This window comes from Armigeres subalbatus, chromosome 3 (genome assembly GCF_024139115.2).
Source record: "Armigeres subalbatus isolate Guangzhou_Male chromosome 3, GZ_Asu_2, whole genome shotgun sequence".
NCBI lineage: Eukaryota > Metazoa > Arthropoda > Insecta > Diptera > Culicidae > Armigeres > Armigeres subalbatus.
Window position 1 is genome coordinate 402640262 of NC_085141.1, and position 24038 is coordinate 402664299.

General features: G+C 41.5%; 1 protein-coding gene across 1 annotated transcript in view; it reads left to right on the top strand.

Annotated features, from left to right (window-relative positions):
* Positions 1-584: 584 nt before the first annotated feature.
* The window catches only part of LOC134223034 (peroxidasin homolog), a 491869-nt gene continuing 468415 nt past the window's right edge, over positions 585-24038 (top strand). The window contains exon 1 of the mRNA XM_062702172.1: positions 585-691. Coding sequence (XP_062558156.1) covers positions 585-691 — 107 coding nt within the window. The remainder of the gene's footprint in view (positions 692-24038) is intronic.

The following is a 24038-nucleotide window of genomic DNA, read 5'->3' on the forward strand; positions in this document are numbered from 1 at the left end:
GGGAAGGAGGGAAATTGAATAGCTATGTAAAAAATGAAAATAAAGTGATTTGGAGGGGGTGGTGAAAAAGTGCACCGGAAATTGGTTCTAGTAATTGAATTGCTCTACTGCAGGAAAAATTCAAAGCCTGACGTGTGTAGTTGTGTGCGCGTGTTGGAATTTCATCCCTACCGCCCGCTCCGAAGTTTGTTTGTGAAATTGTTGAACCACCAATTTGACAGAGTGTGCCATAGATGTTTTCCCCCGAGTGCAGCCTCGTGCTATAGTGCGTGATTTAGCAGTGAGACTCGCCGCAGCCAGACAAAATTGCGGTTAAATCGAGTGGAAAATACCTGAGCCTGATTTATGAAGAGAGCGAAAGCGGACTAACGGAATCCAGAAATCACACAAAGAAACATATCTCCTCTTATTCGATTTGATATCCGGATTTGAAATCAGAAACTTAAGAAAATGTTTTTCACGTTGCCGCACTGGAGCATCCGTCCGGTAGAGTAGCAAAAACTGGAATAATAATTATTTTTTCCGAACGGACCCGGGCTTCATTCCGGTGCAAAGTGCACAAAGTTCTGCTCATGTGTTGTGGTATGATCGTCATCTCGTCGTCGAGCAGCACCAGCAGCAGCGGTGGTGGTAGCAGAAACAGAAGCTTTCGGTCAGCATCCGGAGCAGCACCAGAAATAGCAAAAACAAGGTACGGTATATCTAATTTCCTGTATTTTCCGCTTAGTCGTATGCTTGATGGGTAGGAGGGAAATTATTTTTGCCGAATGAGAAAGTGCTCTTAGGTATGAAATTTTGGGAGCCCAACCGGGGCAGCCTTCGTGGGCTTGGGGATTTAAAGCAGGAACGTGTAAGAGGGATAGAATGAAGAAGTACTTTTGCTTAAAAGGTTTATGGTTATTTGCTTAGACTTATTTGCAGAATGAGTAGACAAGTAGTGGACAATTCTCAGTTTTTTCGACAATGTTGTGACAAGCATTGACCGTAGAAAAGAAATTGTTGAAAATGAGGTACAAAAGCCTTTTTAGAATGAAAAGTGCAAGATGAAATTTGGTATTTTGTATCTTCTTCTTTCTATATATCTTCTCTTCTCCATATATAAAAATGAGTTTGCATTTCCTTTGAGGCAATATATCTCACGAACGGGCTGACCGATTTGCAAGATTCACTCATCAATCGAATCGTTTTGGGCTCTTCTGTGTTTATTTTATTTCATTTCATTTATTTCATTGTTTTGACGATTACATTAGTGAAGCTATGATCAAAAGCTGAGATATGGGTAAACTTTCAACAGCTGCCTAATGCTTAAAGAAAAATAATTGGTCTTTTCAATACAAATATTGAGCGATACAAGGGAAAATGTTAAAAAAAAACCCTAAATTAAAATTACTAAAGGACTTATTCTAATATCACAGGTTGAACAGCTAAGTGCTCAAGCAAAGGGTTTGCTGAAGCTATGCAACTATTCCAAAACTTTGGTAAAACTCGATGGAACCAGTCGTTGAGTTCTTCCATTTTAGCCATCCTGTGGACGTCCTCAGTTGGATGATATGGGTCCAAATTCAGCATCATTTTCAGCAACCGGTTTTGCTTCACTTGGAGTTTCTTTCTATGGGTGGCAGCGCAGTTGTACCATGCCGGAAATCCATAGGTAATAGATGGCTTGAGGACGGCCGTGTAGACAGCTTGTCACATTTCAGTAGAGTACTCTTGATGTGTGCGGCGAAGGTTAGTTTCCGGTCCAGTGACAAACCTAGGTATCCCACATCGTCTGACCATGCATTTCGACGCCCGCAGACAGTTATCTCTATAGCGTTCTGTGCGGCCTGAAGTTTGGAGACTATAGAAGCGGGGTCGGAATCCGATGCGATATAAGCAGTGTCGTCAGCAAAAAGGAAGTATTGAACGCCGTCGACCATTACCAAGTCGGAAGTGAAAATGTTGTACAGTATAGGACTGATCTGAACTTTGGCCCTTTACGAGAACGTGAAAAGAGCGATTCCTCAGAAAAGAGCGGATAATTTTCAAAATGAACATAGGAAAATGTCCTTGATACATTTTATGCAGAATTGCTTCCTGCCACACAGAATCATATGCCTTCTCAACGTCTAACAGCACCATGCCAGAAGATTTTCCTCGGACAAAGTTTTCACGAACCTCTCTCACAAGCCGGACGAGTTGGTGGTTGGTAGAGTGTCCTCTTTTAAAACCGAATTGCACATCAGGTACTATTCGAGCGTTTTCCAGATGTTGTTAAATACGCTTCGATATTATGCGTTCCAGGAGTTTGCTCAATGTAGTTAATAAACTTATCGGCCTATAATTTGATGGATTCCTGGAATCCTAATTCGGATTTGGGATAGCAATTACCACTGCGTGTTTCCAGCATGTTGGGAAGTACCCAAGTCGAATGCAAGCGGAAAAGATTTTTGCCAACAAAATTTGAGCTTTCCGGGGTAGCTTCTTGACCACGGAGTTCCGAATATTGTCTTGTCCGGGAGACTTCTTTGTTTTCAGATTCCGAATTAATTGAGAAACTTCCTTCGGGCGGATCAGCCAAGAGTGAACATCTCCCAGATTCGTGCGATCAATGAGATCAACCGAACCATCCACCGCCGTAACAATTTCAGGATCGGCTGGCATTTGATTAGTGTGTGCCTGCGCAAATCCTATTGCCAGTAGTTGAGCCTTATCGGAAGAGGAAGCGACGAAATTATTGCCTTGAAGCAAGGGGGGGCTGTATTTCGTTTACTTCCGCAATGCTTTAGAGATTCTCCAGAGTGTGTTACGGTCTGCACTCAAGGTCTGTAACGTTTGTTGGAATCTGCTGAAGTTAGCTTGGTCACATTCTTCCCGAATACGACGATTCAGCGATAGTACGATGTCGTGGTAGATGGGATCCCTTTTTGTGTACCACTGGCGGCGCCTTTTATTACGTAAAGCAATCAGTCGTCGAGTACCTATTTACTGGAATCTGTGCAGTTTGATATGTTCGTTGGCGAGCTTCGGGGATCTAATCAGTTTCAGCTTCTGTTATAGTTGGAGATAGGAATTCGATAGCTGCATCAATCTCGGCTTCGTTATTAAGGCTAATGTTCGCTAGATGTAACCGATCGATTTTTGCGTCGATGTTATGTTGAAAGCGGAGCCAATCCGCACGCGCGTAGCAGCGTATTTCAGGTGTGTGTGTTCTACGGTAGGAGCTGATAGGCTGATGTTAAAGATCACTGGAAGGTGATCTGATGAAAGGTCGTTTAATGTTATCGGTTTAGTCATATCAAGCAAGTTATTTGAAAGTACTAAGTCCAATGTTGATGGTGATCCACGTCCGGTTGGGTGATGCGTGTGGGAGTCAGGGAAGTGAATGAAAAAGTTACGATTAGCTGCCTCCTGGTATAGCAGCGTTCCGGCCTTATTAGCTTTAGAACAGTTCCAGTAACGGTGGCGTGAGTTCAGATCACCCACTATGAAAAAAGGTTCATCACTTCTTGTTAGGGTTGCAATGTCTCGGCGAAACTGAGTCCAGATCGATCGCCTCCTTGCTCCAGGAAAATAGGCAGCTATTATGTTTACTTTCGTATCGACAGTGTTGATTGAGATGCCAACACTTTCAATGGTTTTTGTAGAAATATCGATTTGTGAATAATCGATGCTTTTACGGACTGCAATCAGAACACCACCTCCTCTTTCAGCTTCACTAGACATACGATCCGTGGGCCCTCCTTAGCCGTGCGGTAAGACGCGCGGCTACAAAGCAAGACCATGCTGAGGGTGGCTGGGTTCGATTCCCGGTGCCGGTCTAGGCAATTTTCGGATTGGAAATTGTCTCGACTTCCCTGGGCATAAAAGTATCATCGTGTTAGCCTCATGATATACGAATGCAAAAATGGTAAACTGGCTTAGAAACCTCGCAGTTAATAACTGTGGAAGTGCTCAATGAACACTAAGCTGCGAGGCGGCTCTGTCCCAGTGTGGGGATGTAATGCCAATAAGAAGAAGAAGAAGACATACAATCGAGGCGGACGCAAGAGAAATCTGGGTGCGAAAATGTGTGTTTTTGTTGTAGCCATGTTTCGGTTATAATTCCCACATCCACTTTATGTCGGTTCAGAAAATCAAAAAAATCCAATTTCTTTCCCAGAACAGAACGTCCATTCCAGTTGGCAAAACGAAGCGAATCTTGATTAGACATTCTAAACGTATTTTGTCGAAAGCTCAAAAAGAGCTAGAATTTGTTCCTGTTTTGATCGGCAGTTTGCAAAGCACCTCATCCTTCGATTGTAGCAGGTACAGCCCCGTGAAGTACGTATATTCATCCGTAAAGGTAACGAAGTAACGCTTCTGATTCCAAGTCTGAGGAACAAACGGGCCGCAAACGTCACTGTGAATGAGTTCCGGTGGCCTTCGAGATTTCACTTCATGCACCTCTTCGAACGGTTTCTTTGTCTGATTTCCAACAATACAAACTTCAAAAATACCATTACTTGAACTGCTAAGGTGTTTTGCTTAAGTTTTCACCATGTCAAGCTTCCACAACTTCCGAAGATTACCTTCCCCAACTTCACCAAAATGTATGCGCCAAAGTACAAAGTCATCAGTTCTCGCTACTTTCAAGACAAACGTCCAGCTTGTACAAAGATTTTCCTCTTCTACCAGATGCAACAACTCGATTATCTTTCTTCATCACTAACTTGCCGTTAATAAAAGTGACTTTCATTCCTTCTTGCTCCACTCGTCTTACAGAAAACAAATTGCAACCCAGCTTGGGAACATATAATACTCCATCCATTTTAGCTTTCAGTCGTTTTTCCGTTAACCAACATTTCAACTCGTATAGTCCCTGCCATATTTGTTTCCATGGTTTCACCACTTTTCGCTAAAGCAATACGAACAGTTTCTGGCAGCTTGTACATTTTTGCAAAGTATGATTCGCCGTTTATTGGGGCCCTCCTTAGCCATGCGGTAAGACGCGCGGCTACAAAGCAAGACCATGCTGAGGGTGGCTGGGTTCGATTCCCGGTGCCGGTCTAGGCAGTTTTCGGATTGGAAATTGTCTCGACTTCTCTCGGCATAAAAGTGTTAGCCTCATAATATACGAATGCAAAAATGGTAACCTGGCTTTGAAACCTCACAGTTAATAACTGTGGAAGTGTTTAATGAACACTAAGCTGCGAGGCGGCTCTGTCCCAGTGTGGGGATGTAATGCCAAGAAGAAGAAGAAGAAGATGATTCGTCGTATTCGCCAGAAACAAAATATATTCTTCAATAACTACATTTGCTTTGCCTCTGGCATCAAATCTCTGTCGTAGATTGTTTGGTCTCTTTACTTGATTACGATTCCTCTCATCCGTTGATTTTTCTCTACATTCCGATCGCTTATGGGCTATTTTTCCACAGTTGTAGCACTTGAAATTCCATTTCTTGATAACGAAAGCCGATTCTGTATTTCCTAAAGCTTCACTTGAATTCTTGTTCGCTCGTCTAGTTTCATCATCTAGCATCTGTCGTGTACGTGTACGTTGGTAGCGTGTACGTACCAATCCCAAGGTCAATCATTCCAACTCCACTGTATCCAGTGCCATAACTAGCGCGTCGTATAATGACGGTGAAGTTAACAAAAGGTAACAAATTACATCTTGCTCGTCAATCTACGCTCCACTTGCTTTCAGATGACAGAAAATGACTTTATATGTCAACTCCGTCAGACAACTTCATCGTTAAAAGCTTCCTCTTCAACGACGACGACAAGTACGAGACACTGAAGACGACCTTACTGGTTGATGTCGAAATACGTATCTGTCAAGGTACAATTAAGTGAAGGAATTAAATGGGATTGTACAAACTCGTCTTATGACAGGTTCCTCCTTAAGAAAATTTGACTGCCAAAACGTTTGCGTTGAAACACCTTCAGGAGCGTATCCCACATATGCTTGGCAGTAAGTTTATCATTAACATATTCCAGATGACGCTCAGCGATCCTGTGTACAATTGCAGCCTTGCTTTTCCGATTTTTCTGAAGCCACTCTTCGCGCTTTGCAGTCTTTTGTTTGCGAACTTCCTCAGTATCGGTTTTCTATTTTTTTCAAAAGGTTCATCGTTAATTGAGCCACGCAGTCTATCTAATTCCGCTCTTCTAACAAAATCTTCATCCGGAATATTCATATTGGTTCAATTGAAAACCCAATTCTTGTCTTCAACATCCATTTTGAAATCCGTTCAGCCTTAACTTTCGGCCTTAACTTTCATTGTCCGAACTTCGAAGTACGCTCAACAACGAACTTTAACAACAAGATCAACCGAATCTGGGTTTCTCCTTACATAAAGTAGGAGTACTGTTCTCATTGCCATATCACCATATCGCACCAAAACTCTTAATCAAAATGTTACTGCGTTCATTGTTTCGGTTTTCACCAAATTTACTCGTTTCTGGATTAGGGATATGTTGAAGTAATTTCCTATTACTGATTCTAATGCGACCATATTCATGAATTTTCGGACTACCACAAGTTTCAAATCTGACTATACCGAGCATCCAGCCCGGTCGTTCTCCCATGTAGTCCTCGATGGAATGAACTGACAGATGCTAGAATATGAATTATTACCCAATTAGTTCGTGATTAGTTAGGCATCACTGTTTAAAAACATTAAGGTTCGAACTAATCCACACCATGCTATATGAGTATCACATTGAAGGTTATGAGAGCCTCTTGTCGTTTGATCGTCACTTTAATTGGATCAATTAAAGTCAAGCCCTTGCATGTGCCCTGCTGCACACATTCATATAAGGTACCCCGCGGCAAGTGGGACCTAAAAAACGCTAGTTCAGCAAATTTGTTAACTGATACTTAGAGAACAGGGTATTTCAGAATATTAACCACGGATACATCATTACATGCTTCCGTTGTTGAAGTGTAGACGTGTTGGAAGCCATTTAGTCAATTACAAAAAATATTGGTAGTGGCAAAAATAAATTTACCAATAGGACCCATATACCACTTCAAACGGGGCAAGTGGGACCTATTTTGGTCTATACCAGCGGTTCTCAACCTTTTTCTTGAGGGGTACCGCATCAAACTTTTGCATTAATTGAAGTACCCCCTCTTGAAAGTAGGCTTCAAGTCTCTTGAAAGAATAATTTCGAGCCTTTCAAGGAAGGCTTCCGCGCCTCTTGAAAGCAGATTTCTGAATCTCTTGAAAGTAGACTTTTGAGTCACTTAAAAGGAGGCTTCCTTTGCATCTTGAAAGGATGCTTCTGAGCCTGTTTAAAGAAGAATTCCGAGCTTCTTGAAGGAAGGCTTCTGAGGTTCTGGAAAGAAGGCTTTCGAGCCTTATGAAATGAGTTTTCCGAGCATTTTGAAAGAAGGCTTCTGTTCTTCTTAAAACGAGGCTTCTGAGCCTCTTAAAAGGACCTCCCGATTCACTTGAAAGTAGGTTTTCGAGACTCTAGCTTTCTGAAAAAAGGCTTTCTGCCCTATTAAAAAAGGCTTCCGAACCTCTTCAAAGGAGGCTTCCGAACCTCTTCAAAGGAGGCTTCCGAGCCTCTTGAAAGGAGGCTTCCGAGCCTCTTGAAAGGAGGCTTCCGAGCCTCTTGAAAGGAGGCTTCCGAACCTCTTCAAAGGAGGCTTCCGAGCCTCTTCCAAGGAGGCTTCCGAACCTCTTCAAAGGTGGCTTCCGAGCCTCTTGAAAGGAGGCTTCCGAGCCTCTTGAAAGGAGGCTTCCGAGCCTCTTGAAAGGAGGCTTCCGAGCCTCTTGAAAGGAGGCTTCCGAGCCTCTTGGAAGGAGGCTCTGAGCCTCTTGGAAGGAGGCTTCCTGAGCCTCTTGGAAGGAGGCTTCTGAGCCTCTTGGAAGGAGGCTTGAGCCTCTTGGAAGGAGGCTTCTGAGCCTCTTGGAAGGAGGCTTCTGAGCCTCTTGGAAGGGGGCTTCTGAGCCTCTTGGAAGGAGGCTTCTGAGCCTCTTGGAAGGAGGCTCCTGAGCCTCTTGGAAGGAGGCTTCTGAGCCTCTTGGAAGGAGGCTTCTGAGCCTCTTGGAAGGAGGCTTCTGAGCCTCTTGGAAGGAGGCTTCCTGAGCCTCTTGAAAGGAGGCTTCTGAGCCTCTTGAAAGGAGGCTTCCTGAGCCTCTTGAAAGGAGGCTTCCTGAGCCTCTTGAAAGGAGGCTTCTGAGCCTCTTGAAAGGAGGCTTCTGAGCCTCTTGAAAGGAGGCTTCTGAGCCTCTTGGAAGGAGGCTTCTGAGCCTCCTGGAAGGAGGCTTCCTGAGCCTCTTGGAAGGAGGCTTCTGAGCCTCTTGGAAGGAGGCTTCTGAGCCTCTTGAAAGGAGGCTTCTGAGCCTCTTGAAAGGAGGCTTCTGAGCCTCTTGAAAGGAGGCTTCTGAGCCTCTTGAAAGGAGGCTTCTGAGCCTCTTGAAAGGAGGCTTCTGAGCCTCTTGAAAGGAGGCTTCCTGAGCCTCTTGAAAGGAGGCTTCTGAGCCTCTTGAAAGGAGGCTTCTGAGCCTCTTGAAAGGAGGCTTCCTGAGCCTCTTGAAAGGAGGCTCTGAGCCTCTTGAAAGGAGGCTTCCGAGCCTCTTGAAAGGAGGCTTCCGAGCCTCTTGAAAGGAGGCTTCCGAGCCTCTTGAAAGGAGGCTTCCGAGCCTCTTGAAAGGAGGCTTCCGAGCCTCTTGAAAGGAGGCTTCCGAGCCTCTTGAAAGGAGGCTTCCGAGCCTCTTGAAAGGAGCCTTTTGGAAGAACCTTCTAAGCCTCTTGAAAGGAAGCTTTCGAACCTTTCGAAAGAAGGCTTCTGAACATCTTGAAAGGAGGCATGTACCCCAGGTTGAGAACCGCTGCTCTATACTGTCGAACGAAACTTATTTAAAGAATGTATATGTAGATATTGTTCATATCATTTCTGAGTCGTAGTTTTTTCAGATCATGGATGGAGTTTGGTTGCTTGTCGAACTTTTATTTTTACAACAAGAAAGGAATTATAATGTTATGCAAATAAGACTACAGGCAATTTACTGTTAAACTGGCTGTTCTTTTACTTTCCATTAGCTTACTTTTGTACCAAATGTTTTAGGTGGAAAGGATTAGCAAATCTTCATTCACTTTTCGAATGAATATTTCTCTGCTTAGAACACAAATTATTACATAAATCAGTAGGGGGAGATCCCCAGTGCCGGACACGAAGTGTGAAAACCCATACAAAATTCTTGAATGTTTCATACAAAAAGTGTGACATAGGGCGGAGTGGGGTGGGTGTTAAAAATGCTAAATTTTTGTGTTACGTAATTAATGAATCTTCCCATTGGGCAGAGATGTCCTACACAGTTGGCAAAAAATCTATTTATTTTTCACAATTTTTGACCATCAAATAAAATACATTTAGTAAGTACAACTAATAGATGGATATTTGAGTTTTCGAAATGTCACTTCAATCAACTAATAGCACTCGCTGAATGAAATTTATTTTGTGCCAATTAAATTGTGAAAAATGAAAGATCAGATTTTATGCCAACTGTGTAGGACATCTCTGCCATTGGGATTATTCATTTGACCACATAAATGACCACATGACCACATTACGACCAAAAGTTGTGGCTTTGATCGAGCTTTTAAAGTAGGTATTATTACGCTCTTCGTTTCAACCGTAGAGCTGATCCCTCCAGCTAAATTCCTTACATCCTACTCCAAATTCCCACACTTTTCGATGTCATCTTTAATTTTTATTTCAGGGATCTCCCCCTACTTCAAAAGAAACGTTTTTATTCAGGCGATGCGCAGTGTTGTAAATTTATAACAGAACGAAATTGCCAATCTGTGACAATCTGGAAATCAGTAAATCTGATGCAAAGTTTGAAAATAACAAAACACAAGACATACCCTGTTGACCTATTGTAGAATGAATAGATTATTTGCATTGTAAATGGAAAATTATCGCATAGTTATAACGAATGGTTTTTTTATGCGGGAGAAAGTTTTCAGAATGTAAAATACACATCAAACTGCAACTGATTCAAATTCATATGATATATGAGTGTCGAAGCTATTCTTTCCTAAACAACAACCTAAACACAGTTAAAAAGCCTCTATCGATTTTTTTTTCAAATATGTCCCACTTGCCCCACGTTTGTTAAAACATAAGGATAAGTAAAAATTGTAGATTTTGTCATTAATTAAAACTTTTAAACCGTTTTCGATGTCACACAGTTATTTAATTGCTCAAAATTTTCTCTTTCCACATCAATGATAAATTTAGAAACGACTATTTTGTTGGAATGCATTGAATTATAATAAATGTAAAAGCATTTCCGGGTAGTTCAAAGTCATGATCAAGTAAAAGCATTAGGTGCCTCAAATGGTTTTGACTCCAAATATGTTTGTGTCGGGTGAATTTGTCGAAAGTTCTGCTTCATCTTTCTAGAACATTGCTACCATTAAAAACGTTCATCGATTCATCGGCAGCCATAGTACCCACTTACCCCGTATTTTCACTTATCCCGGGGTACCTTTTACCTCAAATTGATAGCATTTGTGGGTGTAGTGGCCATGCTTTACGACCGTGCGGTTAGCGGCGGTTGGTGACTTGTTGTTACATGATCCAAGCTTTCCGATCGTAAGTCATGTCATCCGAAGCCACTGCGTACCATCTTTAGTTCTAGCGAGATCACTATGAAAAAGAGATTATCAAATGATACATAATTAAACTTTTAATGAGCTAAAAGTTATCAATGAATCCCCGGAGACAACTCCGACAAGCAAACTACACTTTCTCTAATTACAGACGACTTACATGAGTTTCATATCCAAATAACAAACAAACGAACTACTGAAGACTTTATTTTTGTGTACCTACTTTCTTATGAGTTCTTAGTTCTACGTGAAAATGCGTTCACATTGAGAATCGTTGGTATGTGGCACTTACAGTTGCCATATCCAAAAAGTGTTATCGCACACAGCACGTTCAAACAACATTGGACTGCAAGTCACTTTTGCAAACAAAACTCTCCTTGCTACGGAACTACAACAGAGCAGCTACCCAGCTTCTACGTGTGTACGTTGTGCTGTGTGTCTGAGAGTATTGATTAGTTCAGTCGAGGGACTATGGACCGTACCCATTCGCACCCGAAGGTACTACCGGCATTCAGAATGCCAAATTAAGCTTATATGTCCTTTCGCTCACATTTCCAGTAAAAATTCGTGCACCCGGATGAGCGCTTTAATGGCACATGGGTAGTAAAATTTTAATGCACTTTCCGGCATTCGAATTAATGGGGAACTTTGCTGAAACGCTTTCTTTAATGGCGCCCTTTTAAATGTGCGTGCTAAAGAAGGGTAAGCACTGCAGCGTTTATGTTGAGCCGTTGGTTTATGACGCATTGAGGCAACAACCGGATGCGGATTGTTAAGTGTAACGGAAATGTTTTAATGATTGTGGTTTCTGTGTTGGTTTTTGTATAGGCAAGGGCTGAGCGGTCAATACTGCTTTAACTCATCAGTATATTTGGTTGTGATATGCGTTGACGCTTTTGATATTTAGTTTATATGGGAGCAATAGCCCACTGCATTTATCCAGCTTCGTACTAAACTACCAAACTCGTATTTTAAAATACAAATTCTTGACTGATCCGCCCCTCTTGAGCGTGGTTGTGATTAAATGAATTTCAACCGCACCGCATCATTCATTTATTTTTATTACAATTGAGTAATTATCCTTAAGAAGTGCAAAAGTTCAACTTACAAATGGTATATCTTACAAATTGGTTAACCATGTAAAACTTATTATTATTAGTCTAATAATGCGAAGCATTCCTGGAATTATTGACTAATAATTTTATTTACAAATAAATTCAATAATTTTGATTTAAATAAAAAAAAATTGTTTTAATTTGATCAATAATAAATAAAACTATGTTGTATGTCTTGTATGATCGACAAAATAAAACATATACTACATAGATGTTTATGATTTTACACTTTTACACATTTACAGTATGTAGAATGCATGGTTCTGGGACTTTATCACCATCAATATCACGAGACTGATGGAAGGTCGCAGCGGTGTTTTCGGAAAATAGCAATGAATGATGAATGTAATTTATAGAAGAATTTCCATCAGTTTTTTGTGCCGCGAATCATATTCAAGTCCTCTTTTCGCCACTCCAATGATAAAACCCGTAAATGGTGTTCTTTTTTCGGCAGCTTGTTACTGGTATTATCCACTCCCGTGCACACATGGCACGGTTTGTATCTCCATCGTACTTTTTTCCCCTCGGTTCAAAAAGACCCAAGAATACAGTCAGTCATTTCCGAGAACATACGTTCACTCGAAATGACGCTATGTATGTAAATCATCGTTCGCTCGCCTCCGTGCGTGGCATGCCATATTAGTTTTGGCTCGTTACTGCTTATGCTCGGTGGGATTCCTCACTTGCCGGACCGATGACGTTGCGCTTCACTTTTGTTTCGGAAAAATCAGCACAGCAGCTGAACAGCAGCATCCGGTTGACGGAGCACGGTTTTTCGAATCTGACGACGACGAGAATGGTGGACCTCGGGTCACAACCTGGGACACAATAGCGGTTGGGTGCTTCCCTATAGTGGCGACAGAAACCGCAGTTGCAAAAAAAGCTCAGCAGGTGCTGGATCAACCAGCAAATGAGAATATCCCCCAATGTAGCCAGCTGGAAATTCCGCCGTGATGATGTTTATACTTTTCACTTTTTTGTGCTACGAGTGCTTGTTCAAGCTTCACGATACACAGTGGACGATTTTGAAGCAGAAACCGGACAAAGCTAATACAAAACTTAGACTTTAAATGACCAAGGAAAGTGATAGGGGAGATGCGGTCAATATGCGGCCCCTAAGCTAATCTCTTAATTAAATTGTGATTTCATCCGAAATAGTGTAATTTCGAAGTGTTCATCAATAATCTAGCATATCAGTCATTATATGGTCCAACCATTTTCAAGAAAAACCAACAGTATTACAAGAAAACGATTTTATTCCAAAATACTGCATTTTCATTTAAAATGGACGACGCTGGGTAATATGCACCACCCACAAATGATAATCAAAATATTTCGATATTTTTCACTGAAATAGTCACACTATTTTGGAAAAGATAAGTGTCAGTCTTATACCTTAAGGTAGTCAATATTTTAGATTAATAAAAAAGAGGAGAAAATATTTTTTGTATTTGAAGAAAAACCATTGTTGACGTAAACACCGAAATTGCATCGGAAAGAGCAAAAAAAAAATATTTTTAAAAATTTAAACGCAGAGTTTTTGACAAAGTTTTTTTGGGTAACGGCTTACGAATGTTTTTTGGCTTCAGCCGCTCACGATTTTGAGACAAAATTTGGGTTAATAACCAAGAAAACGTGGTGGCGCATTTTACCCGACCGGCGCATTTCATACGTATCTCCCCTATAAACGATTATACGAGTTATTTTATGCGCTGTTCTATTTTGAAATATGTGTGCAGACCATTCTCTCCTTCCTACCAATTTCATCATAAAACATGTAAAATAACAGACTAAATAGACATTGCTATTGATATTCTTAGAATTGATTATTTGTTGTCGTGGACTTCGGCGCAGATCAAACATTTTTGTGTAGCCAGGCAGTTGCGAGCTTTGTGTAATTTAGCTGCAAACCTCCTGCTTAGCTTGCGGTCCGGTCTCTTACATACAATGGACTTATGTCAGTAATCGAAGTACTCAAAAACAGGGCGAAAGTGGTTGGTGTATGCTTATTGACCACCATTTCTTCTGCTTGGCCTTATCCGGCAGCCTCTCAGCATTCGCAAGGGGTACTTCGTTCGAGGCAAACTGCGTTCCAGGAAAGCTCCTCTGTAACTGAATTACAATATCCTGGATTTCGACTCCACACTTTTGTTTGCCTTTCCATGACCTTCAAGACATCAGCATAGCTCTTACCGTCCACTGGAAGATATGCCTTATTTTCCTTCTTGGCTGCAGCCGCATTCTCAGTCACCTTTTTTGCAACTTTATCGCTTTCGTTCTCTTGGGACTTGCGACCTTCCACCTGGGTATATTCTCCTCCAGGAAAACTTCAGTACCTTTACCTGCGGATGATACTGGCTTTCACCTCTGATTTGGGTTAGCAACCTGTACAACTTTACCTAACTTAGTAGTTGCACCATGCGTCGTCACACCTCTTCAGCCTGGCTACTCAATAAGGAAGCGAAGTTTTCTCCCAGCGTCCTCATTGGACACCAGCAGGAACTTCGAGTCTACGACCAAGTCCCAGAAGCTCAGCACAATCTGCTTAAAGTTCTTAAAGTCCTAATCATATCCATCCTCTGGATCATCTCAGATTTGCGACATTTGCAGACGAATTAAATCTTTGGTGAGTGTAGCAATCGTTAGGTTGCTGCTTACCTGACGAGTCGTTGGTACGTGTTTTTCCTGGGCTGCCGAGATTGCCTCCTCGAAGGCACTCAGTGGCCGGTTGATGTCTTCCCGATGTCCTTCCCTTTGGCTTGAGTTGGACAGTACGCCGCGATTAGCGGGATTGTGCCGACAGAAGTGGTTACTTCGATGACACTCAGCTGAATGTTTGGCAACAGGCGACAGTTGGTGTTGTAGCGGAAAAGGATGGCCTGACCTTGGTCGATCGGTCGTGTCGCAGGATTCGAAAGTCCGGGATGTTTTAGGTGCGTTTCAGTTATGAACGCCTCGTAATTTTCCTTTTCCTAAAATAAATCAGTCAGCTCCATTTCTTTTGCTCTTGAATGGGACAGCGAATTACTATATGGCTATACGGGCAGCCGCACATGAGTCCACAGATTTCACTCCGTTAACCACGGTAGAAATTACTGGAGACGAATATGCTAGGATACGGGAAGCATCAGATGAACTAAGCTATGACACTACGCAGCTGAATGAGGAAATGAAGTGGATATACGAGCAAGTGAGTTAGAATTTATAGAAACCATACGAAAAATAAGTCGTTATTACAATTTATGATCACGGGCAATGCCGTCTGACTTCTATATTGCCAACAGTAACAGTAACAAAGTGATACTGCCATCTAGTGACAATTCTGAATGAACAATAGTGCTAAAAAGTAAAATACGCCAAATTTTTGCCACTCGTCGTTTTTCTTTTCAGAATTATAGCTGATGAGATGACGAGAGAACTTTGAACTTCAAAAAATCTGTTCACCTTTAAGATTCCAAAGGTCATAAAGAAACGAACCGCCAATCAATAGCTCTTTTCTGAGTTGAACGACATTCGAAAAGGACGTAGTCGCTGAGAAGGTGGAAGTTTGTTACAATAAGTAAACGACACAAAAGTTCTATCGAGCTTTAGTGAGGCAAATTGTATTATATTATAATTACGTATTATATTATAATTGTAAAGAATTTCCATGTTGTTTCTAACTATCACAATCTCGAAAATTGGCGGAAAAAAGTTATTAGGCCCAAGTGCGCAGAAACAAGAATTTCCGATGTAAGAAATCGTAGATGTAGAAGAAAAAGCTTGATGAACAATTTGTGGCCAGTGAACCACATTGGCACCTATAGGCCAGGGACGGCTTCTACAACTCCACAATCGTCGCTGGAAGCGAATTGTCGGTTAAAACCCATTCTCGATGGCCTCGAGTAAGCTGTCTATTTGGGCAACGAAACTGACCGGATACCCGATCCGGAATGCATAACAAAATTATAACTCAATTCTATCAATTGTTGTTATTTAAAACAACGTGTGTTATACAGTAGACGTTCGATAACTGCAAGTCATTTAACTGCAATTCGATAGTTGCAACAGTTTTGCAGTTATCGGACCGCTAAACTTCAAACTGATGTCAGACTCAATGACAGCTGCATTGCGATGCACATTTAGATGCACTTTCATTGCATCTGACGTCGATTGACAACCGTTTGACGTCTAGAATGCATTGCAGTTATCGAACGGCATTCGTTAACTGAAAAGTAAACATTTTGCAGTTATCGAACGGCTACTGTAATTAGATAATTCGATAAAAATGTGTCTTCGGCCAGTTTTATTTCATATCAAAATTATAACAACATTAGTTATGAATATTTTCACAAAATAATTGCCTACATTTTTTGTAGACATTGGAAAAAAAATCGGAGGTAATCACCTTCAGTATAACTTGAACCCGCTCGATATTAATACATAGCTGAAACAAAGCTAATTGCCTACATTATGGATGGAAATCCGGCGTGGTAGCGTACCAGATTTCTATCCGTGATGTAGGCAATTACCTTGAAAGTAGCTTTTTGTACAGAAAAATCATATCAACGTTTGTTATAATGTTGATATGAAGGTATCAACCTCTGTTTTAATTATGTTACGGCTAGAGGTATTTTTGATATAATTTTTGTTATTTTAACAACTAACCAGCAACATTTATAACATATTTTGTTACAATATTTTTCTGAAATAAATAACTCCCCTTGTTATAATTTAGTTATGCATTATGATCGGGTAGTGTGGGTTCCCAGCTGGCTTGGGTTTGACATTCCGTTTTCCTCCTGTTCCAGGATGAGGGGAGAGGGTAATCGAATTGTCAAACCCAAGTCAGATGTCAAAGAAGTACGGGGACGGATACACTTTTAAATCAACAGAGCCGCCATTACCGTGCGCGAAAAGCTGGATATGTTTTTTTTTTGTAAATAATGTTCTAAATACGAAATTAGAAGAAAAACTCCAAGGTCCAGCCCAATCGGGTTATACGCAAAGGTGACGTTGAACTACGTAGCTATGTGTAATGTACAGGTTTCCGACTCTTCCGTTCGATGAGACCAAAGCAAGTATTTTTCAAGCCCTGGGTGAATCTGTTTTCGTTGTTTATCCTGTGCTCCTGAGATTGAGTGAGCATTACGAACCTTGATGATGTATACAATTTTTAAAACAACATTTGAAAAAGATGATAAAAATAAAATTTTCAAATAATTGAGGATGAGAAACACTTTCAAGCGATCACATATCCAAATTATCGATTGATAAACACTTCGATTCGAAACATTGGTATATGCTACTTTTGAATTTATTTTCCTACATAACACAAAAACACATTGCCAATCATCCGATTCCGATGAACTTCATTGTTCACATTAAATTTTTGTTAGTTAAGTTTACATTAAAATGAATCGATTCCAAAATTTGAAAAGTTATCGCCGATAACAACTCGCCTATGTTTCACACCTGAGAAGTTATCAAATGATGATTCCAATAATTATCGTATGAGAATGATTCTGCACAACCCTGGCTTATAGTGTGGTGCATACCAGCCTTACTGCCACTTTGATAAACACGATCAGCATAAATGCGCAACCGTCCAAAGTTCCACGAACGGACGGCGATTGCCCTTTATGCTGATCCTAGCATAAAGCGTCACGTAGGCAGCGCGTTAGTTGTACGACGAGAAGTTAAATAAAAATATATGGGGACACTCTCCTCTGAACCGTGCATGAGTACACTACACTCTGTTTAAGACATCACCCCCAAAGAAGGTCAAAACATGGCGATCCTGCCAGGAGAGCCTGTTCCGGTTGGAAAAAGGAGTAGTTAATTATCCACCACAATAGTGTACCGCTGCAATCATAACCGACGCTAACTGGGGCGGATACTCAGACTAAGCACCCGCCACTAAGTCTGTCTAAACACCCCGTGGCTCATTACAGAAAAGCACATCTTGAAAGCTGGACTGCCAACGGCGTTTGATGGTCACCCTTTGGAGGAAGACAGAGTAGACGCGTCAAAGAAATTTGACAGTTTATTCATAAGAATTATTATTCCTTCACGTGAGTTGCGTCGGGCTTTGCGTTTACTCCGGCAGACACCTAGGAATTAGCATAAACGAGCTGAAGAAAGTTTTACCCTTCTCTAGCTCGCGGTAAACTTTTCAATAGCAAGTGACCCCTCGAACTGGGTCTCAAGGTCGGCTTACTACTGGGCAATCGGAGGGGCTTCGCGAACAACGTGCACCTTATTGTCACCTTACTCAGGTTATTTTTAAACTAGCTATTTGGGTGGAAACTATGGTTTTTATTAAATATACTATTTCTGAAGTGTGGGTGGAAATTAATTTGAACGAACTATTGATTATGTGTACAGTGGGTGTTTTATTGGAAGTTGTGGGGGTGAGGGACGTACCGGTACTGCTGCTGTTGAAGTCGCGTTGCTGGTGTTTTCGGTGACGATGGACGAGCGCTCGCCGAAGATCTTGTGGCCGTCTGGTTGGGCCTCCGGCGGGGTGGTGGTACTAGTCGGAAGGAGTATCTGGTGGATCGGATAGCAGATCGTCTTGGCTTGACGGTGCGATCTGCTTCTCACACTGGCGTCTTCCCTCTTTGGCTTACATCGACAGGGCCCAGGACGATACCGGAATGGCTCTGCCGAGTGGGGTCCTTTTTTACGGTTAGGGCACCGATTCGGGCCCGAGGAATCGCTCTTTGACGAATTATAGCCGCGCACGGCTAGAGCGTTTCGATGTCCTTTACGGTTTAGGCGTAGTGGCCAGCTAGGGACCACTAGGCCGACCGTGTGCTTCGCCAACCGTAGGTTGGCATACAAAATGGCGTTGTACCGTGAGGTACCAGAAAAGGTCCTGTGAGGGTAACGGGAAAGCTTTCATCAAATGCCGTACTGAACGCAACTAGTCATTAGTTTTACGTTAGTTTTAAGTTAATTTAAGTCGGGTTGCACTAAACCATGCACGTACCTGATCGAACTTAATCACACACCCGTATTTCAACCACTCACTCTATCACTAGGACACTTTAACAATCTACTTCTTTCGATCCGAAGCACACGAACGCCAGAACTAAAGTGATGGATGGCGGATTCTCATTGCGCCTCAATCCATCATAAGATGAAGTTTTTCTTTATCACCACCCCCTTTTGTTTCAGGATTTGCGCGCGCCTGCATGTCGTGTTATTGCACCCACTGATGTTCAACATGTCTCCTTGTACCCACACTACTGTTATACAATTCAATTACAATTCAAATTTACAAAAACACTAACGCTACTAACAATAATTTTATTTTTTGAATTTATTAACATTACTAACCCAACACTAAAAACCTTAGGAACGTGACAATAATAAAATACATTTAGCACATTTTAAAAACTAAAAATCTTGTAACACTTGGTTACAAAAGTTTCCCAGAACGCATTCACTGCAGCAGCGAAAAAGATTACGAGCCCATCTAATGGCATAAATAGACGTAAGCCGGAAGATGCCGTCAAACGCCCCCAAACTTCCGAGAGAAAATGTGCGTGTAAGCTAGCTGAAACGAACTGCACCAGCTAAAAACCCTGTAAGTTGCATTATTTGACATTTAAGCTGGCTTGAGGTCTCCATTTAGCCTTGCGAACATAGGCGCATAATATGGAGATGGCGGGTTCGATTCTCGATCAGATCTAGGATGTTTTCGGGTGAGGAAGATTCTCGACACCCTTGGCATAGTGTATCCATTGTATTTGCCACACAAGATGCATACTAATGCAATGGTGGGCATAGAAAGCATTCAATTAATAACTAAAGAAATTCTAATAGATTACTAAGTTTAAAAGCAGGCCAAGTTCCAGTTGGAATGTAGTGCTATGGAAGAAGAAGCATGCGCTGCACTTACAAGATTAACTAATTCACCGAAACCGATTGCTAAACTGTTAGCAAGTTTTCAATAGTAAATATTATCTTACATAAATATTGTAACACACTGGAGTCGGTTTTTACGCGGAGGATATGGGCCGCGTGAATTAAAACAACGTTAAAAAACTGGTTAAAGCTCATAATAAACTGAATAAACCATAATAAATCTGAATAAACCGCGGAACTCCCGAAATTTGTGTGAAAAAAGTAGCATAAAAAGCGATTTGCTTAAAAATAACCGCGTAAAAAACGACTTCAGTGTACATCGGGTATGAAGCGTTGACTCTTCCTTGATTGAATGGTCCAAGAAAATAAAAAAAATCCATCGAGAAACGGCTGAGATATTATCGATCAAAGTCTATCATATTTTCGTGACGTTTTTTCGATTTTGTGCAATCGCAAAATGTATCCCAATATTGAAAAAAAAACAAAAACAGTCAGGCCGTCGATTTTGTCATATTTCGACCGACTGAGGGACTGAGAGAAGCACGGCCATGCGGATGCATAAGCTTATAGAAGAACTTGCATGTAACGAAAAGTAGATTCCAATTAACGAACGCGGAGATTGAATTTAAGGAAAGGTTTGTTCGTAAAGGTTATAAGCGATTTGATCGGTTCTTTCTAATGATACACCAGGTATCTTATCTTGCTGCTTCACAAGGAAGAGATCCAGGTCGTCTTGCTTGGCGCTTAAGTGAAGCCAGTAAAACGGAAGTCCAAGAACGGTTCCAACTCCAACTCCCCGTTACAGTAGTAGGGTCTTTCCAAAGTTTTCTTCGCAATCAACCTGCTGTAGTGATTCAAAGAAAACCCTGATTAATCCACCTAGCGGTGATGGTGCCTTTCTCGTGCATTATAAAAATAGTATTTTGGCCATTACTCTTGAGCCCATAGTCCGATCTGGCCAATTTTCAATAGGAAACAATGGGAGAGTATCCTGCGTCGAATACAACTTGTTGCGAGTAAATCGGTTAAGGATAAGTGCCTGAAAAATGAGTGACATTTTTTTACTATTTTTTTCTATAAAAAAAGTGGTTTTTTGGCCATAACTTCCGAGCCCATAGTTCGATCTGACCAATTTTCAATAGGAAACAATGGTGAAGCATCCTGCGTCGAATGCAACTTGTTGCGAGTAAATCGGTTAAGGATAAGTACCCGAAAAATGAGTGACATTTTTTTTGGTTGGTTGCGCACAGACACACACACATACACACACACACACACACACACACACACACACACACACACACACACACACACACACACACACACACACACACACACACACACACACACACACACACACACACACACACACACACACACACACACACATACACACAGACATCACCTCAATTCGTCGAGCTGAGTCGATCGGTACATAACACTATGGGTCTCCGGGCCTTCTATAAAACGTTTGTTTTTGGAGTGATCATATAGCCTTTACCGTATACTTAGTATACGAGAAAGGCAAAAAAATGCAAAGAAATCCCTGGGATTAAGGGCCTTTCTGTCAACACGCGTTTTCAAAGATCAACCAGCCTGTTTCAAATATGGTACATGCTCTAAGTGATACAAAGAACAGAATGCGTGCACAGAATATGGTCTGGCCATTCAGAAAATCCCTGGAGTAAAAACCTTTGGAATATCTTCCGTAGTCTAAAATGATGATTTAATAAATATCACCACCTAGAGGCCAAATTCTTAACAAATCAATACCTCTTGTTAAAGCACACGCCTTTCTTCAACTTCTTTTTTATTTATTATCAGACTAAGGCCGGAGTGGCCTGTGCTGCTCATAAAAGTCTTCTCCATTCATCTCGGTCCATGGCTGCACTTCGCCAACCACGCAGTCTGCGGAGGGTCCGCAAATCGTTCTCCACCTGATCGATCCACCTTGCCCGCTGTGCACCTCGCCTTCTTGTTCCCGTCGGATCGTTGTCGAGAACCATTTTCACCGGATTACTGTCCGACATTCTGGCTACGTGCCCGGCCCACCGCAGTCTTCCGATTTTCGCGGTGTGAACGATGGATGGTTCTCCCAACAGCTGATGCAACTCGTGGTTCATTCGCCTCCTCCACGTACCGTCCGCCATCTGCAACCCACCATAGATGGTACGCAACACTTTCCTTTCGAAAACTCCAAGTGCGCGTTGGTCCTCCACGAGCATCGTCCAGGTCTCGTGTCCGTAGAGAACTACAGGTCTTATAAGCATTTTGTAGATAGTCAGTTTGGTACAGCGGCGAACTCTATTCGATCAATCGATGCGAATATGATGAACTATCTATCTGGTGTTCGGTGGCTTATGTGCATGTATTGCACTTTGCTCCGGTTTAAACAAGCGCAATCTTCAATGGTTTGCAGTAGCCATCGTGCGAGCGATGTGCAGTGCGTGTTTTAGTCGTCGCGAAGTAGTTAAGATAGCAAATCAGTCTGCGGGAAAATAGATAAGACACGCGTTGCTTTTCCGTTTTTGTATCATAATGAATATGGCGTATGAATTAGTCGATTACTAAGGCGATTTCCAATATATTTCCTTCCCAACCAACATACTATTCCTTTCCAGTACGCTTATGGAGGTGCAGAGGATTCCTCGGTCTATTGTAGCAATGAGTGTTGAACTAATTTTCCTCCCCTTATCCTAATTGACTGTGAGTACGTGGCCGGCATCGTTATTGGTCTTGAATTAAAGAAACTCCATAGCATATACAGCTTTCTAGTCCCGAGAAAACTATTCAAATGGTGAGCTGGTCATATTTGTTGGTTCGCAGCCGATCACGACTAGCAACTACGATGTGTACATTACATCAAGCTAAGCTAAGCTCAAACATGACCATTTTCTAGGAAATTCAGCAAATGATTTATAATTATTTCCGTGGGTATGTCTCGATATCTCTCCCTATGCCAGTAGTTTTCTCGGTCCCTTCGAACTATACAGTCACCTCTCTACATCTCGCTATCGAAGAGACCATCGAGATATGGAGGGATCGAGGAATGGAAGGAAAATTGAAATGGTCACTAGACCCAAAAAACTCGTTGCTTTGAAAAGCGAAAAAACAAATGTCATTTCTTGTTATTGATATGTTTGTTATTGTACAAATCAAGACAAAATTTTCAAAACGACTTATCTGCTTTTGTAAACAAAGATTCAAACGACGATTTGACGAATCTGATAGCTCTACCACGGAAACCAACACCACCAACAGGTAGCGGAATCCTTCACCTACCTATTGATGGTATTGGTTTGCGTGGGAGAGCTATCAGATTCGTCAAATCGTCGTTTAAATCTTTGTTTACAAAAGCAGATAAGTCGTTTTGAAAATTTTGTCTTGAAATATGGTCTAGTAGGGGGTCGTACACCTATTACGTAAGCAATTTTTCTTGAATTTTCGACCTTCCTACCCCCATGTAAGATTTTGTTCATACAAATGATTTTTTATTTATATGGTGCGTAAGAAAACGACAGCCCCCCTGCACCCAACCATAGAATGCATGATTTCATGACAATCGTGCATGAATTCCATGCACAGATCGCATTAAGCTGAGGCCCATGCACATATTGCATTAAGTCAATATAGCAAGCCATTGCATTAGGTCTCTGGTCACGAGAAAAAAGAACTAGGTTTGTGTTTGTGTCTACATAGAATCTATTTTTGAACTTCCGTCGAGGAACGAATTCTTTATACATACTTCGGCAACCTTATTTGCTTACAAAAAAATTTGACCGAAAACGAGAATATAACCTATGCCGTCCACCAAGCCTAGCGCTATCCGACTGACGCGCTAGCCATCTTGGCTATACACTAGATGAGAGAAGCAGTGATAGAAGACTATTATAATCCTCGTTCTGTTCTATGTGAATGAAATAGAAGGGTAATAGAGATAGCAAAGGGTGATGAAAGTGGAATTGGTTCTGCGTCCTTGTCCACCATCAAGTTGAACGGAGTCGGAAAGATTGTGTGAGTCGAAGCTATACTGCTGTACACGATGCATGCATATATTTGTTGCTGGAGGAGCTAACGAGACTCGTTTAGATGTGTTGATCGAAACCAAATAAACCGATTTAATGCATTGAGTTGACGTAACAAATTTAAAATTCTGTGAGTGGTTTGCATGCGAGATTTGATACAAAATGATTAATGCAAAGAATGTCACAACTTTTTTGTTTTGCGTGTACCCCCATAAGTGCTTACGTAATATGTGTACGACGAAATTTGAATATACTGACATAAGGAGAGTGAATCCAGAACAAAATATGATCAGAACACTTAGAGATAAAGATATATCGAGGTAAGGAGGTTATCGAGTAGAATGCTTGAATGCATGTAGAGTAGATTGAAGGGACCAAGGAAACCTTCGACATAGGGAAAGATATCGAGATATAGAACATCGAGATGTAGAGAGTCGAATGTGC